Raw genomic sequence first — 19,874 nt, 5'->3', positions numbered from 1 at the left:
TAGGGACTATTCTAGGTGTTGGATCTAGCTGACAAAGTCCCTCTCCTTTTAGAGCTTACCTTTTAGGATGTGTGTATGGAGGTTGGGAGAGATACTAAAAGAGCCAATGTATAGCACAGTAGTAGTATGTAACATATAATACAGTTATGCACTGCATAATGACGTTTCAGTCAGTGATGGACTGTATATGTAACAGTGATCTACTGTATATGTAACAGTGATCTCATAAGAAAATAATAGGGCACATAAAGAAACCTAATATATGACACTTGATATTGGCATTGCAGATCAAGTAGGGGAAATGATTGATATTCAGTAATGGTGGTGGGACATTGGTACACATACCATCCTGGTTTGTATAAGTATACTCTAAGATGACATATTGAAAAAATTGCCTAGTGACACATTTCTCAGAATGTATCCCTGTCATTGAGTGATGTATGACTGTAGTACCTTAGGAAGAACAATTAGGCATGCGAGGGCTTTGCAAGAGGATTCTGTTTTAGTTTTCATAGTCAAGCTTCTCCAAGGAGGTGACATTTAAATTGACACATGAATGAAGTAAAGAGTAATTATGATAGAATGTTATGGGATAGTGTTGAGCAGGATTTGGCTTAGATATTTAAATGTTTATTTGGATCCCTGTGTGGAGGACAGAGAAGATACTATCAGTGTCTCTCTCAACCCCCTGACATTGGAAGCTGGGAGAAAAGTTAGGAAGCATTGTAGCAGTCCAGAAGAGAGGAGATGTTGGTTTGCATTAGGATTTTATTTATGGAAGAGGTAAGAGTGGTTGTATTGTAAAATAAAGTAGCAGATCTTGTAAAACATACTAGATTTTGTGAAATTTATGGATATTTATGGAGAATCGCTAAAATGCTTGCAAAGCTATCATTAAATTGGATTCTAGCAGAGTTATACTGGTTAACAGTTCAAGAAGGGAAAATAGGCAAACAGTATTTTCTTTAAGAGTGTTTTGATATATCGCTTCTCGGCCTTTTGGCTAAGATCGAGTGTGAAGAGTGTTTTGATATTTTCTGTAAACAAGTCATTTGAATATCACTCAAGGATTAAGAGAGACACTTGGGAAAAATGATGTAGCCCTTAAATACTCTTGAGTGAAAATGATCCTAAAGATTTGAAATCAGACATGCTGGGAAGAATATTATATTATATAATACTACTCATATTTGATTTTCCTTTATTCTTAATAGCATGTAGTTGCAATTATATTAATCTTTTTACTTTCATAATTTTTTTTTTGTTCTTCACTAAAAAGTTTTGATCTCTCTTGTAAGCAGGCTTACTTTACAAAGCTCTTTTCTAGATTTGTTAGTTTTCTACAGTGAAGATCTTTATTATATGTCAGGTCACTGAATCCTTTACATAGATTCTGGGTTTACGCTTAGATTATGTATTTAAATGAAAAAGAAAAGCAGAAGCCAAATAATGGTATTCTCTCCCTTTCACAGCCCCACAGAATTTTATATTCTACCTATTTTGATTAGCTGTAATTGTCATATCCTGTTTTACTACTTCTGCCTTGTTTAGATCCTTAGCATCACTGAATCTAGCAATAATCTTTTAATCTATCCTCTTATGTGTTATTGACAGAAATATGATGTTTCTTTCCTGTTTAAAATTTTTCAGTAGCTGCCTGTTATATAAATTGGCTTAGATCCATCTCTTTGCATGACCCTCTATAATCACCTAGCTCCAGCCTACTGCTTTCATGCTTTAAAATTGTATATAACTCCCAGAGCAGAATGTTAGGGTATCTTTGCTTATCCTATTCCTTTTGCCTAGAAACTTCTGGATTCAGCTGTTAAGTAACTATCCCCAAAGACCTGCAACCTAGGATGAGGTCTTTCTATTCTTTTTTCAGATGCCCTTTCCCTAAAATATTAGGGGAAGGGAAAAGGAAGCAGGAGATAGAATTAACCACTTGTTTGTTTTGTAAAGATTCTACTCATTTGTTTCTTTAATATGTATTACTTTGGAGAAAAAAATACATGTTTTCAATCCTGTAGTGTAATCCTGTGAATATTGGGTTTTATATATACTTCCACATTTTTATGTATTTATATATAATAGGGACTTAAGGTTTTGAATAAAGATATACCTAACCTAGAATGTCATTTAATTTTCACAGTTTGTGAATTTATTGACCTTTAGTATACTTAATAAGTAAGTTAATTATTTTAATCTTGCCATAAAAGCTATCAGCCATGCTTCATTGAGGTAAGGTATGATTTTTTTTTTTAAATCAGTTGAAGTTTTTTAACCTTTCATCCATTTCAAACTTTTCATATAATCATCAAACCAATGACTGCTATACTTAGAACCTTTTTAATCTGCTTTAAATTCTGAGGAGAAAGTCTCCATAATTCTCAGCATAAACCATAGTTTACATTTTATTGTTATATAGTTGTGTGCAAATGAGTAAATTAGAGATTGATAGGCAAACATAGTCTCTTTTACTTATTGCCAAGTGGCATTGGTTCTTTTATGTGGGAGGGTAATTATAAGGATATATATCCTATTCTCCCTTCTAGCATATTATTAATATCTTAGACATTTTTAACTTTTTAACTCAAACTTTAAATAATAAAGCAAAACATTTTTGTTAGGTTTTCTTCCTGGCATATGTGACAGTACTATTTTTTTTTTAGATTAAAATGTCCTTAGACCAGGTTTGATTATCTCTGAATTTTTGAGAATGGTAAACTGGGTGGACTCTACATGGATTAGCAAACATGTATTTTAGGCTCTTTAAATATTATGTAGTTTATATGTGTAATTGAATACAAAGCAGAGCTAAATAACTTATTAAGCCTATGAACCCATTAGCATAGTATAGACCTAGTCATCCTTCTGAGGTTAGCTGAAAATCTGGTGTGATGAGGAACGTTGGCATACTATTCTTTAGGTTTTAAATCCTCTTCAAAGCCATTGTAGTAGCTTTGCTTTTAAATTTCTAAGCGTATCTTATTGATGTGATTTCTGTCTTAGAAATAATTATCTCATAATTGCTTTATTCTTTGTCTTTAAGCAATTGTAGAATGATGAGTTATTAGTCTCTTCTTTGTGTTCAGAACATCAGATAATTTAGTTTGAAAATGTGATGTACTAGTTGGCTGGGTATGCTTTATATGATCCAGATAGTTACTGGAGTTAAATTTGCCTAAGAAGTCTTGTTTTTCTGAGATATAAAGTAGTAAATAAATATAGTACAAAGTACAAATACTAAATAAAATTTTTTGATCTATAATCGCTCATCTTTAAAATGCCTTTACTGATAAGGGAAAGTTTAATTCATTTTTTAAACAATTGTCATGCAGACATATATTAGTATAAATTCTGAATTTCTGTGCCAGAGGAAGGAGGAGATTTATGAATAAAATATATAGGTAAGAATTTTATATAAAACACTTTTAATTTTAGTTACTCTATCAGACATTTTTGAGACAAACCTTTTATTTGTGCTTCTATCATTTTGTGAAAGTTCCAGATGAATCAAAGTGTAGGCATAAGAGGAAAAAGCAGGAAATCATTTTATAGAGGCTAGAAATATTTAACATTAAAAAAAGTCTATGTAGCAACTACATGAACATAAAAAAATATACATATATGTATGTAGGGTAGTGGTCTAGTACCTTATGAATTTGTATTTTTATAATTTGAATAAATTAATGATATTTATTTTAGCAACAATATTGAATAATGGTTTCTGGACTAGATTAAGAAATTCCTCTAGTTTACCCATGTCACTTTATGCAATTATACTAATCTCTGGTCATTAAAAGAAAATATGTTTGGGAGGTATATGGAGGACACGCATGGTTCTTCAGTATAACAGATGAAAAGCAAGCCATTTTCCCTAATTTTGTATAGTGAGTCTTTGGCTGGATTATCACCCATGACCAATGCATTGTCAATGGCTGCTGCTTCACATATTAATGCTTAAGTTCTTAGTACTTTTTGGTAATTGTTATTTGTTCAGCAGCTGTATTTTAGTTGGAAAGATTTTTTTTAATTCAGTAAATGAAATGATTTATGATCAAGTAGAACTAATCCTTATTTAAGGGGAAAATTATGACAGTACAGGAAATTTTCTATACACAGGCTAACACTTTTTCCCAGATCTACAAGGTTAGGTGATTACAGAAGGATTTTAAGAAATTTCAACTATACTTGCATTGGAGAGTTTTGAACATAAATGGTGTTTTGCGAGGAGAGATCCAAGATGGCCGGTTAGGAGGAACTCGGGATTGCAGCTCTGAGAGAAAGCGCAGAGGGTGAGTGGACGCCGCATTTCCAGACGAATTTTTACTGCCCACAGACAAGGAGATATACAGGCGGAGGAGCCCCACGGGTCGCCAGCACCGCTGGATTGACCGGCGCGGCCGCTCGGCCTGTGCTCTGGTGCAGCGGCTCCCTGTGCAGAGTGAGCGAGACTGAGTCCCTTCTAAGCCAGCAAGGGGAGCTGAAACGGGGAGCCAGGCCAGGAGATTCCCGGACAAAAAAGCGCCACGAATCTCAGAGCCGTGGCTTCAGCCCAACGCAGCGGCTCCCAGAGCAGAGCAGACGAGACGGTGTCCCCTCTTAGCAAGGGGAGCTGAAACAGGGAGCCAAGCCAGGAGATTCCCTGGCAAGAAAAATGCCACGGCAAACACAACTGAACCTGGGACGGTCCAGCTCTGTGGAGGAGGGATGTCCTCCATTATGGAGGCACCCTGTAGTTCCCAGGGCAATCTGCCATAGACAAAGGCAACCCGCCACTACAGAGACTCCGTCACTACAGGGGCAGGCCAACATAGCTGAAGCAGTTCTAACTACACCCATGTAAACAGGACTGCAGGGAAGTTCACACGGAAGCTGGGCGGAGCCCACAGCAGCTCAGCCAAGCCTCTGCAGGCTGAGTGTTACTAGGCTGCCACCTTGTGGGCAGGGAAAACAGCAGCAGTACAGTGGAGAATCATAAAGCCCTAACTTCCTGGGACAGAATACCTGGGGGGAAGAAAAGGGGGTTTATGAGTTCTGCTGCTGCAGACTTAAAATTACCAAAATCAGAAAGACAGCAACTACAAAGTCGACAGGTGGATAAATCCACAAAGATGGGAAGAAACCAGCGCAAAAAGGATGAAAACACCCGAAACCAGAACACCTCTCCTCCTACAAGGGATCACAACTCCTCACCAGCAAGGGAACAAGACTGGTTGGAGAATGAGCGTGATGAAATGACAGAATCAGCTTTCAGAAAGTGCATAATAAGAAACTTCCGTGAACTAAAAGATCATGTTCTAACCCAATGCAAAGAAACTAAGAACCTTGAAAAAAGACTTGACGAAATGCTAACAAGAATGGACAACTTAGAGAGGAATATGAGTGAATTGATGGAGCTGAAAAACACAACACAAGAACTTCGCGAAGCATGCACAAGTTTCAACAGCTGAATTAACCAAGCAGAAGAAAGGATATCAGAGGTCGAAGATCAACTCAATGAAATAAAACGAGAAGGCAAGATTAGAGAAAACAGGGTAAAAAGGAATGAACAAAGTCAACAAGAAATATGGGACTGTGTGAAAAGACCTAATCTACGTTTGATAGGTGTACCCGAATGTGACGAAGAGAATGCATCCAAGCTGGAAAATACTCTTCAGGATATTATCCAGGAAAACTTCCCCAACCTAGCAAGGCAGGCCAATATTCAAGTCCAGGAAATACAGAGAACACCAAAAAGACATTCCTCTAGAAGAGCAACCCCAAGGCACATAATCATCAGATTCACCAGGATTGAAATGAAGGAGAAAATACTAAGGGCAGCCAGAGAGAAAGGTCAGGTTACCCACAAAGGGAAGCCCATCAGACTCACAGCAGATCTCTCAACAGAAACCCTACAAGCCAGGAGAGAGTGGGGGCCGATATTCCACATCCTTAAAGAAAAGAACTTTCAACCCAGAATTTCATATCCAGCCAAACTAAGCTTCATAAGTGAAGGAAAAATAAAATCCTTTGTGAACAAGCAAGTACACAGAGATTTCATCACCACCAGACCGGCTTTACAAGAGCTCCTGAAGGAGGCACTACACATAGAAAGGAACAACCAGTACCAGCCACTCCAAAAACACACGAAATGGTAAAGAACATCAACACAATGAAGAATCTGCATCAACCAATGGTCAAAACAGCCAGCTATCTTCAAAATGACAGGATCAAATTCACACATAACAATACTAACCCTAAGTATAAACGGACTAAATGCCCCAATCAAAAGACACAGGCTGGCAAATTGGATAAAAAGCCAAAACCCATCAGTGTGCTGTATCCAGGAAACCCAATTCACACGCAAGGATACACAAAGGCTCAAAATAAAGGGATGGAGGAAGATTTACCAAGCAAACGGAGAGCAAAAAAAAGCAGGAGTTGCAATTCTCATCTCTGATAAAATAGACTTTAAAGCAACAAAGATCAAAAGAGACAAAGAAGGACATTACATAATGGTAAAAGGATCAATGCAACAAGAAGAGCTAACGATCCTAAATATATATGCACCTAATACAGGAGCACCCAGATACATAAGGCAAGTTCTTAAAGACTTACCAAGAGACTTAAACTCCCACACAATAATAGTGGGAGACTTCAACACATCATTGTCAATATTAGACAGATCAATGAGACAGAAAATTAACAAGGATATCCAGGACTTGAACTCAGACCTGGAACAAGCAAACCTAATAGACATTTACAGAACTCTCCACCCCAAATCCACAGAATATACATTCTTCTCAGCACCACATCACACCTACTCTAAAATTGACCATATAATTGGAAGTAAATCACTCCTCAGCAAGTGCAAAAGAATGGAAACCATAACAAACAGTCTCTCAGACCACAGTGCAATCAAGTTAGAACTCAGAATTCAGAAACCAACCTAGAACCGCACAGCCTCATGGAAAATGAACAACTTTCTCCTGAATGTTGACTGGATAAACAATGAAATGAAGGCAGAAATAAAGATGTTCTTCGAAACCAACGAGAACGAAGACACCACATACCAGAATCTCAGGGACACATTTAAAGCAGTCTCTAGAGGAAAATATATAGCAATAAGCGCCCACATGAGAAGAAAGGAGAGATCTAAAATTGACACCCTATCGTCCAAATTGAAAGAGCTAGAGGAGCAAGATCAAAAAAACTCAAAACCTAGTAAGATCAAAGCAGAATTGAAGGAGATAGAGACACGAAAAACCCTACAAAAAATCAATAAATCCATGAGCTGGTTTTTTGAAAAGATCAACAAAATAGACCACTAGCCAGATTAATAAAAAAGAAAAGAGAGAATAACCAAATAGATGCAATAAAAAATGATAAAGGAGATATCACCACAGATTCCACAGAAATTCAAACCATCATCAGAGATTATTACAAACAACTCTATGCACATAAACTAGAAAACTTGGAAGAAATGGATAAATTCCTGGACAGTTGCCTCTTCCCAAGCCTAAACCAGGAAGAAGTCGAAACCCTGAATAGACCAATAACAAGGTCTGAAGTCGAGGCAGCAATTAAGAGCCTACCATCCAAAAAAAGCCCAGGTCCAGATGGGTTCACAGCCGAATTCTACCAGACATACAAAGAGGAACTGGTACCATTCCTTCTGAAACTATTCCAAATAATCCAAAAAGAGGGAATCCTTCCCAAATCATTTTATGAGACCAACATCATCCTGATACCAAAACCAGGCAGAGACTCAACGAGAAAAGAAAACTACAGGCCAATATCCATGATGAACATAGATGCAAAAATCTTCAATAAAATACTGGCAAGCCGATTACAACAGCACATCAAAAAGCTTATCCACCATGATCAAGTAGGATTCATCCCAGGGATGCAAGGCTGGTTGAATATACACAAGTCTATAAATGTAATCCACCACATAAACAGAACCAAAGACAAAAACCACATGATTATCTCAATTGATGCAGAGAAGACCTTCGACAAAATTCCACAGCCCTTTATGCTAAAAACTCTGAATAAACTAGGTATCGACGGAATGTATCTCAAAATAATAAAAGCTATTTACTACAGACCAACAGCCAATATCATACTGAATGGGCAAAAACTGGAAGCATTCCCTTTGAAATCTGGCACTAGACAAGGATGCCCTCTCTCACCACTCCTATTCAATATAGTACTGGAAGTTCTAGCCAGAGCAATCAGGCAAGAAAAAGAAAGTGTATTCAAATAGGAAAGGAGGAAGTCAAATTGTCTCTATTTGCAGACGACATGATTGTATATTTAGAAGACCCCATCATCTCAGCCCAAAATCTCCTGAAACTGATGAGCAACTTCAGCAAAGTCTTAGGATACAAAATCAACGTGCAAAAATCACAAGCATTCCTATACACCAATAACAGACTTAAAGAGAGCCAAATCAAGAACGAACTGCCATTCACAATTGCTACAAAGAGAATAAAATACCTAGGAATACAACTAACAAGGAACGTAAAGGACCTCTTCAAGGAGAACTACAAATCACTGCTCAACGAAATAAGAGAGGACACAAACAGATGGAGAAACATTCCATGTTCTTGGTTAGGAAGAATCAATATCGTGAAAATGGCCATACTGCCCAAAGTAGTTTACAGATTCAACGCTATCCTCATCAAGCTACCAATGACCTTCTTCACAGAACTGGAGAAAACCACCTTAAACTTCATATGGAACCAAAAGAGAGCCCGCATAGCCAAGTCAATTCTAAGCAAAAAGAACAAAGCGGGAGGCATCACACTACCGGACATCAAACTATACTACAAGGCTACAGTAATCAAAACAGCATGGTACTGGTACCAAAACAGAGATATAGACCAATGGAACAGAACAGAGGCCTCAGAGGCAACACAACTTATCTGCAACCATCCGATCTTTGACAAACCTGACCAAAACAAGCAATGGGGAATGGATTCCTTGTTTAATAAGTGGTGTTGGGAAAAATGGCTAGCCACATGCAGAAAGCAGAAACTGGACCCCTTCCTGACACCTTACACTAAAATTAACTCCAGTTGGATTAAAGACTGAAACATAAGACCTACCACCGTAAAAACCCTAGAAGAAAATCTAGGCAAAACCATTCAGGACATAGGCGTAGGCAAGGACTTCATGACCAAAACACCAAAAGCATTGGCAACAAAAGCCAAAATAGACAAATGGGACCTAATCAAACTCCACAGCTTCTGCACAGCAAAAGAGACAGTCATTAGAGTGAATCGGCAACCAACAGAATGGGAAAAAATTTTTGCAGCCTACCCGTCTGACAAAGGGCTGATATCCAGAATTTACAATGAGCTAAAAAAGATTTACAAGAAAAGAACAAACAAGCCCATTCAAAAATGGGCGAAGGATATGAACAGATACTTTACAAAAGAAGACATACATGAGGCCAACAAACATATGAAAAAATGCTCATCATCACTGGTCATTAGAGAAATGCAAATCAAATCTACATTGAGATACCATCTCACGCCAGTTAGAATGGCGATCATTAAAAAATCTGGAGACCACAGATGCTGGAGAGGATGTGGAGAAATAGGAACACTTTTACACTGTTGGTGGGAGTGTAAATTAGTTCAACCATTGTGGAAGACAGTGTGGCGATTCCTCAAGGACCTAGAAATAGAAATTCCATTTGACCCAGCAATCCCATTACTGGATATATATCCAAAGGATTATAAATCCTTTGTTAGGAGCTATCAATTCTATAGAGAAAAAAATCTAATCCATTTTAAAATACGGAAAACATTTGTATAGACATTTCTCAAAAGAAGACAAAAATGGCAAACCAGTATATGTAGAAGTGCTCAACATCATTGATCATCGGAAATACAAATCACAGCTACAATGAGATATCATTTCACCCCAGTTAAAATGACTTTTATCCAAAAGTTAGGCAGTAACAAATGCTGATGAAGATGTAGAAAAAGGGAATCCTTGTACTGTGCTGGTGGGAATGTAAATTAATACAACCACTATGGAGAATGATTTGGAGGTTCCTCACAAACTAAAAATAGTAGTACCATATTACCCAGCAATCCCACTCCTGGGTATATATCCAAAAGAAAGGAAATCCGTATATGAAAGAGTTATCTGCACTCCCATGTTTGTTTCAGCATTGTTCACAATAGCTAAGATTTGGAAGTAACCTATGTGTCCATCAACAGATGAATGAATTGAGAAAATGTGGTACACGTGCTCAATGGGGTACTATTTAGCCATAAAAGAAGAATGAGATTCTGTTATTTGCAGCAACATGGATAGAACTGGAGGTTATTATGTAAAGTAAAATAAGCTGGGCACAGAAAGATAAACATCACATGTTCTCACTTATTTCTGGGATCTAAAAATCAAAACAATTGAACTCATTAAGATAGAGAATAGAAAGATCATTACCAGAAGCTTGGAAAGGATAGTGTGGGACTAGGGGAAGGGGAAGGTGGGAACGTTTAATGGATTAAAAAAATAATAATTAGGATGAATAACATTTAGTATTCCATAGCTCTACAGGGCAATTGTAGTCAATAGTAATTTAATTGTACATTTGAAAATAACTAAAAAAGTATAATTGGATTGTTTGTAACAAAAAGGATAAATGCTTGAGGGGATGGATACCCTCATTCGCCATGATGTGATATTATATGTTGCATGCCTATATCAAAATATCTCATGTACTCCATAAGTATATACACTTGCTGTGTTTCCAGAAACATTAAAATTTTTTTTTTTAATTTAAGAAAAGATCTGAAATCACTGCTTGATCAAGATGTTAACAGTTCATTTAAATTCTGAAATCTGAGGTGTGAAGAATCCAAATTGCAGTGTTTATGAGTGTCAACCAAGACCCCTATTTGAAATGTAGATTTTTAAAATCTGATTGGTTAGGTTTGAGGTGGATTTCAGATATTCAAGTGTAGGCCTGGGGTTTGGGAATGGTAGAGATGATACTTTAGAAATTATGGGAAGATTCATTTGGTAATCGGTGATAAGTCTGTGTTACTGACATATTTTAAATAAATCCCTAATTCTAACATGCTTATTTTCCTTTTTATAAGAGAAAATTCATATTTTCAACACAAATGTTTTGTAACTGTATATTTTGTTTTGTGCAGGATGGGGTAAAGATTTTTAATTCTTTTACTTTGTATTGTGTAAAGTTACACATTCTTCTGTAATGGCTTTGCAATACCTCAGATAAAGTTTCTGGGCTTCAGAGAGCCAGCAAAGTTAAAATCAAGTCTCTGTAAAGGAAACAGATTATTGATATATATCAGCATGATCTATTAATTCCATTTATATGCTGTGATCAGACCCTCTTGTTTATGGCTTTTTGTTTTTTCAGGTTAGAGTCACATAGGAAATTCTTCATCCTTTTTCTTATTATAGATGTACTTTGATTCTAGGAGGTCAGAAATGGGGGTACCTAGGGAAACTGAAGCTACACCTGATAAAACTGGCTTAGGTATAAGGACGTCTATATACAAATGTAATAATTTCTGTATGCCTCAGTTTTCTTATTTGTAAAATTAGGATAATAGTACCTATCTTGATAGAGAAAATGTGATACTATGTTTAAAGTAAGGAGCTGGGAGTGGTGGTGTGCGCTTATAGTTCTAGCTACTTGGGAGGCTGAGGGAAGAGGATTGCTTGAGCCCAGGAGTTTGAGGTTATAATTGTGTCACTGTATTCTAGCCTGGGTGATAGCGAGATCCTACCAAAAAAAAAAGATATTTAAAGAAATGAAAATAATGTCTGGTACATAGTAAGAACTCAATAAATGTTAGCTGCTGCTGTTATTGTTGTTAGTTGACAGATTTTGGGTGATATATATGACTAATTGTGAGAGATGTTAAAAGATATATGGAAAAAAAGAAAAAAGATGAAGATTGATTTCTAATATCTGTGGAGGTCTCTGCAAAATTGGGGCCACAGCAATTTTGGTTGCTCAATAAATGGGATTTACTATTAATTTAAAATTCAATTAAAATATTAAATTATTAAAAATTTAGTATTTTCAGGTTACTTGTTGCTTAATGTGTTTTCTTTTGGAGAAACTGGTTCAGTAACTATATGTAAAATACTGGAAAGGAACAAGTTTTATCTGTAGCTCCATTTGGTTTACTTATTAAATGTAGAAGTTTATTTTTCTCTCTTTTATGGTTTATAGCAAAAAAAAATCGGTGATAATAGTCTAATTTTATGTATGTACATGGCATTTTGGATTTTGATTCCCTTATTCATAATTCCATATTTATTGTCTATGTTTAGCCTAAAATGGTCTCACTGTGCTTTATTTTTGCTCATTTATTTTAAAACTCTATAATTTAATTATCTAATATATCTACTAATAATTTAAATTTAAACCATCCTTTTTCAGTATAAAAGGCTAGTCTAAAATCTGTATGCCTATTTATTTTTATAAGAGTGAACCATTGTTTTCTCTTGGCTACCTCTTCATGATAGTATACCTCATGTGAAATTGACTTAATCTTCCTTCTAGTTAGGAAATAGGTCTTTGCTTTTGAAAGAAAATAATTTAGGTGAGAGTAGTTGTATGAAATCTACTAGCGTAACTATGAATTTCTTTTATACCTCAAATTAACAGCAGCGTTGTTTTTATTTATTTTAGCAAAGCTTCTCATTGTTACCAGCAAGAACATTAGAAACTGTTTTTATCTTTTCATTAAACTGTATTACTTCTAAATCAGTTTTAGTTACCACCATGAAAATTTTTTCCCTTGACAGCTTTTGATGTCTTTATTAAGCATTTTTGTTGCTGCTGCTGCTGTTGTTGTTGTTATTGTTGTTGTTGTTGTGATGGAGGCGTGCTCTATCACCCAGGCCAGGGTGCGATGGTGTGATCTCAGCTCACTGCCACCTCTGCTTCCTGGGTTCAAGTGATTCTCCCGCCTCAGCCTCCCAAGTAGCTGGGATTACAGGCATCTACCATCATGTCTGGCTTATTTTTGTATTTTTGTAGAGTTGGAGTTTTACCATGTTGGCCAGACTGGTTTTGAACTCCTGACCTCAGGTGATCTCCCGCTTCGGTTTCTTAAGCTAGTACTACTTTTGTAACTTTATTGACATTTATTTGAAAAAGTAATGATTATGTCTTATAGGTTACTGTTTTTCATTTTTATCTTTAAAATATGTCTACAAAGTGGGGACTACTCCGGGAATTTCCTGTTCTTCAGTTAGAGAATATAAAGTGCCTAGGTAGTTTATATAGCATGGTGGTTCTTGTGGACTCTGGAACTTGACTGCTTGGGTTTGAGTAATAACTCTGCTATTTTCCAGTGTTGTTATCTTGGACCAAATATATAATCTCTCAGTGCCTGAGTTTTCTCACTTGAGAAATGAGAATGTTAATAGTATTATCTATGTTAGAGCTCTGAAGTTTCAATTATTTAGGTTAGTGGATAGTAAACCCTCAGTAAATGGTCTGCTGATATTGTTATTGCAATCTGGTGACTGTGGATGAATCAAAAGTTTAGTACTATAGCACCAGAATCAAGAGGGACCCAGCCCTGACAGTGATTTCTAACATTCTTAACATTCTCTTCTCTGTGTGTGTGTGTGTGTGTGTGTGTGTGTGTGTGTGTGTGTGTGTGTGTTTGAATGATATATGTATTAAGCAGAATTAACAGGTTTTATTCAAATTTTTCTGTTACAGTCTGCATTATACCTTTTAGTGAATAAAATTAGGACCTGGTAGATAATAAATTTCATATTCTGTAATCATTAATAAGATACTATTTTTAATTCTTTTATTATCTTGAAAAAACTGAGTTTTTTTTAACATATTTAAAATGTAGAATTTTATCACTATATACACTGATATATCAGTATCATTCATTTTTCAGGCTTACAGTCACAGAATTCTGAATCATAAATCCATGAAAATGTATAGCTGGAAATGTTCTGTTCTATGGGCCTCTAAATACAAAACTACACAATTTTATTAATGTTATAAAATGCTAGGGGATTGCGTTTCATCAGTAGAAAGACCAGAGAGATTTTTAATGCATTGCATTACCTCACTTTTAGTCCTGTTAGTCTCTGGATGGAGCAAACTGAAAATGGCATGTGATCTTGCTATACCAGTGTGTAACTCTCTAGGGAAGGTGAGCAATGGTTATATTTTATCAAAATAAACTCATTGCAAGAGCATTTGAGTTCTTTATATGGTTCAGTTCTTTAAAGGCTCTTTTATAATTGAATTATGCTATAGGAATTGTTGAGAACACAATTAAGATTTTTTTATATGTGCTGCATTTTTTGGCAGCCGTTTAACTTCATTTCGTTATTTTTTCATTGATGCATAATAGTTCATACATGTTTATGAGGGTACTTGTGATTTTTTTTTTAACTTGCATAGAATGTGTAATTATCAAGTCAGAGTATTTGGGGTGTATCCCATCACCTGTCACCTTGAGGGTTTATCATCTCTCTCTCTCTTTTTTTTTTTTTTTGAGATGAAGTCTTGCTCTGTTGCTCAGGCTGGAGTGCAGTGGCATGGTCTCGGCTCACTGCAGCCTCTGCCTCCCGGGTTCAAACGATTCTCTTGCCTTAGCTTCCTGAGTAGCTGGGATTGCAGACAGGCACACACTACAATGCCTGGCTAATATTTTTGTATTTTTAGTAGAGACTCAGTTTCATATTGTTGGCCAGGCTGGCCTTGAACTCCTGATCCAAGTGATCCGACCACCTCAGCCTACCAAAGTGCTGGGATTATAGGCGTGAGCCACCCAGCTAGCATTTATCATTTCTTCTGGCTACTTTGGTTTTGTTTTTTTTTCTTGAGACAGGGTCTCACTCTTTCCCCCAGGCTAGATAGAATGCAGTTATGCGATCACAGCTCATAGCATCCTTAACCATTTGAGGTTAAGTGATCTTGATGCCTCACCCTCCTGAGTAGCTGGAACCACAGGCGTGTGCCACCACACCCAACTAATTATATGTAGAAAACTGGGTCTCACTAAGTTGTCCAGGGTGGTCTTGAACTCCTGGGCTCAAGTGATCCACCTTAGTCTCCCAAAGTGCAAGGATTTTAGGCATGGGCCACTGTGCCTGGCCTTCTCCAGCTATTTTGAAATAGCTGGAATATTTTAACTGCAGTCACCTTAGTCTGCTGTCAGACATTAGAACTTATTTTTTTCATCTTAGTATATGTTTTTGTACCCATTAATTATGCCTTTTACAAAAAAAAAGACTACTGTGTAGACAGATTCATATGATTTTTGAAAATGTGAAGTTTTATATTGCTAATTTTGTTATTAAAAGAAAGAAATTTACTGAATGTTTAAAGTGTTTTGGCATCATACTTTATATGCATTATCTTATTTAAATTTCAAACTTCTCTGATGTGTCTTCATCATTTAATAGATGGAGAAGCTAGAGCGCAGATAAGATTAATCACTTGCCCAGAGTCAGGTTATTCACTTCTATGGGTAAAATTCAAACTGTGTACTACTAAGAGTACCTGTCATGCTATAACCTTTGAGGTTCTTTCAGTACTAAATAATTAATCATTTTGTGTATTTGCATATAGAACCATTCTAATTAGTAATCTCGCTTGCTTAAATTTTATAGGCTAGAAAGAATACAAACATTTTTGTTTGCTTGCTTGCTTGTTTTTTGAGACCCAGTCCCTCTCTGTTGCCCAGGATGGAGTGCAGTGGTGCCCTCTCGGCTCACTGCAACCTTTGTCTCCAGGTTCAATCAGTTCTCCTGCCTCAGCCTCCTGAGTAGCTGGGATTACAGGAGCGTGCCACCACACCCAGCTAAGTTTTTTGTTTCTAGTAGAGACCCGGTTTCACGATGTTGGTCAGACTTGAACACCTGACCTCAGGTGGTCTGCCTGCCTGGGGCTCCAAAGTGCTGGGATTACAGGTGTGAGCCACTGCGCCCAGCCTTAACATGTTTATAGTAGAAATAGAGAAGAAGAATCTACAAAAAGGAAATAATAGTTTATATGGTTGGTATATATGTCATGTGATTTTCAGTTGTTGATAGTCTTTTATATAAGGCTTATTTAAAGATGGGAGGGAGATAGGAAAGATGAAATGGTAAGAGAAAAATGCTAAGATACAGGAAGTAAAAGATAATCTAGACTTCTAGAGGTTTTTTTAGGGTTAGATAGGAGAATATACAGAGGATATAGCCAAATAAAAAGAACCTGTGGAAAAAGCAGATTCTGTTTGACCAGAGTAGAGGAAGCTAGTATATTGGTTTTGGGTTACAAAAACAACATTATTGTTATTTTACCATTTATTTTATTCTTTTGATAGTTCAGAAATAGCTAGCCTTCATTACCGCATTTTTACAGATAAGGAAACTTGAGTGATTGATTATAAGGTAATTGTTCAAGAACATATAGCTTTTTAGTGGCATAGCAGGGTCTGTTAACCATAGCTTTGGATTGCATGCTTGTGCTGTTTTCCCAATAGTGCAAATTTTCTTTCCTTAAAGTTTCCCAAACAGTATTAACCTATCTGAAAATGAAATATAAACAAGTAAATCTATATAGACACATGCCTTGTGGTTATCCCCTATTGATATTATTTCTTGGTTTATATCTTTGAGGTGGTGAATATCTTGGAGGGGTTGAAGTGCTAAATTGTTTAAATATTTACTGATATTTTATGGATTGTGTATCTGATGCCTAATTAAATGATTGGCAATAAATGTTTTCTTTGCCTAGAAATTAGAAGTACTGGGCTTATATATGATATACTTTAGATTTACTTTTTCTGTTAAAATAATGTAAATACTGAAATCACATTTTTCTCTCTTCATTTTGCAGTAGTATTATTGATTCCACAGAATACAGCCAACCTCCAGGTTTCAGTGGCAGTTCTCAGGTAAATGATATCTTTAACAGTTTGTTTTAATGATACCATGAGTATAATTACCTGAGTTATAAAATCATAGATTAGTTTACTAAAATGTCCTGTCACAAAGAGAGTCATTTTGAATGCAGTGGTGTTGATTAGCGCTTGGATAGCTCTTAATGCATAATGGCAGAATCAAATATTAATATTTGCTTTTTCAGTGGTAAGAATTTAAATTTTATTTTCTTCACCAAGTTGTGATGGAACAAATCTAAAGGGTTTTGTTTTTTTTGTGTGTGTTTTTTGAGACAGCCAAGCTGTCTTGCAGGCTGGAAAGCTGTAGTCTTGACCTCCTAGACTCGAGCAATTCTCTCACTTCAGCCTCTCGAGTAGCTGGGACTATGGGAGTGCACCACCATGCCCAGCTAATTTTTGTATTTATTGTAGAGATGGGGTTTCACCAGGTTGCTCAGACTGATCTCAAACTCCTGGACTGAAGCAATCTGTCTGCCTCACCCTCCCAGAGTGATAGTATTACAGGTGTGAGCCACTGTGCCTGGCAGTTTTTTTTAAAACTTACTGGTAATTTCATAACCTGAGAGGAAGGAAATACTTTAGGAAAAAAAAATTATGAGTAATCAGGATATAGTTTATCTTAGAGATAGGAAAATTATAAATCAGTCATTGAATTACGCTTTATTATGTTGAAACTTACAGCTTTCCCAAGGAATATAGACTGTAGTCTTGAGTGAAATAGATAGAGGTTTACCACTTTGAATTAGTTGTATGATTATTTTGACCTTTACTCACTTCATCTTTGACTTGGCGATATTGACATCTGTCAAGTTTAGTTTTGAGGCCTAATATGCTTTTTCAACTTTTTATAATTTTTTTTTTATATATATATTTTTTGAGATGGAGTCTTGCTCTGTTGCCCAGGCTGTAGTACAGTGGGTGCAATCTTTACTGCAACTTCTGCCTTCTGGGTTCAAGCAATTCTCCAGCCTCAGCCTCCCGAGTTGCTGGGACTACAGGTGCGCACTACTGTGTCTGGCTAACATTTGCATTTTTAGTAGAAATGGGGTTTTGCCACGTTAGCCAGGCTGGTCTCAAACTCCTGACCTCAGGTGATTCACCCACCTCGGCCTCCCAAAGTGCTGGGATTACAGACCTGAACCACTGTAGCCAGCTACTTCTTTTAACTTTTTATATTGAAATAAGTTTTGACTCAGAAAAAAATTACAAAAATACTAAAAAGAATACAGATTGTCTAAACACTTAACATTTTATCACATTTGTTTTATCATTGTCATTCAGCCTTTCTTTTACATATGTAAGTATATAATTTCTTTTATTGGATTGTTTGAGTGAGGTACAGACATAAGTTTCTTTCTCCTTAAGTACTTCAGCATGTATTTCCTTAGGGATAAGGATATTGTCTTGTGTAATCACAATATAACTTTAAAATTAAAGCAGTTAATATTGATACAATACTATTATCTAAATTCTAGATTTTCACATTTTAAGAATTACCCTAATATAGCCTGGGCAACATGGTGAGACCCCTGCCTCTGCAGAAACTACAAACATTAGTTGAGCATGGTGGCATATGCCTGTGGTTTCAGCTATTCAGGAGGCTGAGGTGGAAGGATACCTTGTACCCAGGAGGCCGTGGTTGCAGTGAGCTGAGATCACACCAGCCTGGGTGACAGAGTGAGACCCTGTCTCAAAAAAAGAAAAAGAATTACCCTAATATCCTTTATAGTAAAACAAAAAACAATGAGGTGTTTTTAATGAACATTTATTTGTATATTCAATTGATTTGAAAAAATAGTACAGTTATTTTTATCTAAGAGAAAAAGAAATCCTTTTGGATTATATCGCTTCTGTTTTTCTTTTTCTTGTTCCCAAACCTGGGTAACCACCTTCTTACTTTTATGGTTAGTTAATGAGACAACTCTTACTATATTTATTCTGTATTATGTTCATGTACAATGCATGCATTTAGTCTATTCTTTTTTATAGGAAGTTTATAGATTTGTTTATATCTGTTTCTGAACAGCCATGAAAATACCAGATTCAAGTATTTTTGTAAGACATAATGGAATACATCAGGAGAAAATTTAAGGCCTTAAATTGAAATATAGCATAGTAAATTGAGAGAGAGAGCAGTCACTGTATCTGGAAACTGGCTTGGCATTTATAGCTAGGCATTTATGTTCTCCTTTTGAACGTAATTTCACAGAACATCAACATCAGACCCTGTGACTATGATGAAGCAAAACAAAAAGCAAGATCACTCCATAAAGTTGTCTAGCCACATTTAACAAACAACGTCACTGTGCAAACTACAAAAGATACCAGACACACCCCTACCCTGACCAATCTGAGTGATTACTGCTTCTTTACTAGTTAAAACTTTAGCCTCCCTGTGGTCTTCTGTGGTTCTAGATAAGATTTATTATTAAATAAGTTACTGAATTATAGAATCATTTCCACTTGAAGTATCCAATTCACAGTGAAGCTCAACTTTCTTGAACCCTCTGGTTATCTAACAAGTGCCTTAATCCTGTAAGTTATTTCTAACACTCTCTTACTGAGACATCTCTCATTTACTCATATTTATTGCAGCTAGCAGTAAATAAAACTTGTTTAACTACAAGTGTGTTTCTAATTGGTCGTTGGCTGGAGAACTTTGACTAAACTCTATATAGGGGAACAAGAAAAGATTTCCACAGTTAACCATTTATATAACATTGCTTAGGAATTTCTAGCAAGTCCTATGAGCTGGAAAACAGTAGAAATTGAATCTGAATACAGACTTCAGAATGTGAGAAAATATTGATAACCAGGATACATAATGGACTCAAACGATTTGATAGCAAATTATAATAATAATTAATTTAAAAATTGTCAAAAGCCCTAAATAGATGTTTTCAAAAGAATATATACAAATGGTCAATAGGTATATGAAAAATACTTACCATC

At 36.1% G+C, this 19,874-nt stretch overlaps 1 protein-coding gene across 5 annotated transcripts in view; it reads left to right on the top strand.

Annotated features, from left to right (window-relative positions):
* Nucleotides 1-19,874, top strand: part of COP1 (COP1 E3 ubiquitin ligase) — a 235,552-nt gene that overhangs the window by 69,159 nt on the left and 146,519 nt on the right. For all 5 annotated transcript variants that reach the window (XM_012444565.3, XM_012444561.3, XM_064370558.1 and 2 more), the window contains one exon: nucleotides 16,859-16,916. In XM_012444565.3, coding sequence (XP_012299988.1) covers nucleotides 16,859-16,916 — 58 coding nt within the window. The remainder of the gene's footprint in view (nucleotides 1-16,858; nucleotides 16,917-19,874) is intronic.

This window comes from Aotus nancymaae, unplaced genomic scaffold (genome assembly GCF_030222135.1).
Source record: "Aotus nancymaae isolate 86718 unplaced genomic scaffold, 86718_ANA_hifiasm-v0.15.2.pri h1tg000108l, whole genome shotgun sequence".
NCBI classification, from domain to species: Eukaryota; Metazoa; Chordata; class Mammalia; order Primates; family Aotidae; genus Aotus; species Aotus nancymaae.
Note: the sequence above shows the minus strand (reverse complement) of the source record. Positions and strands in the feature narration are given on the sequence as shown.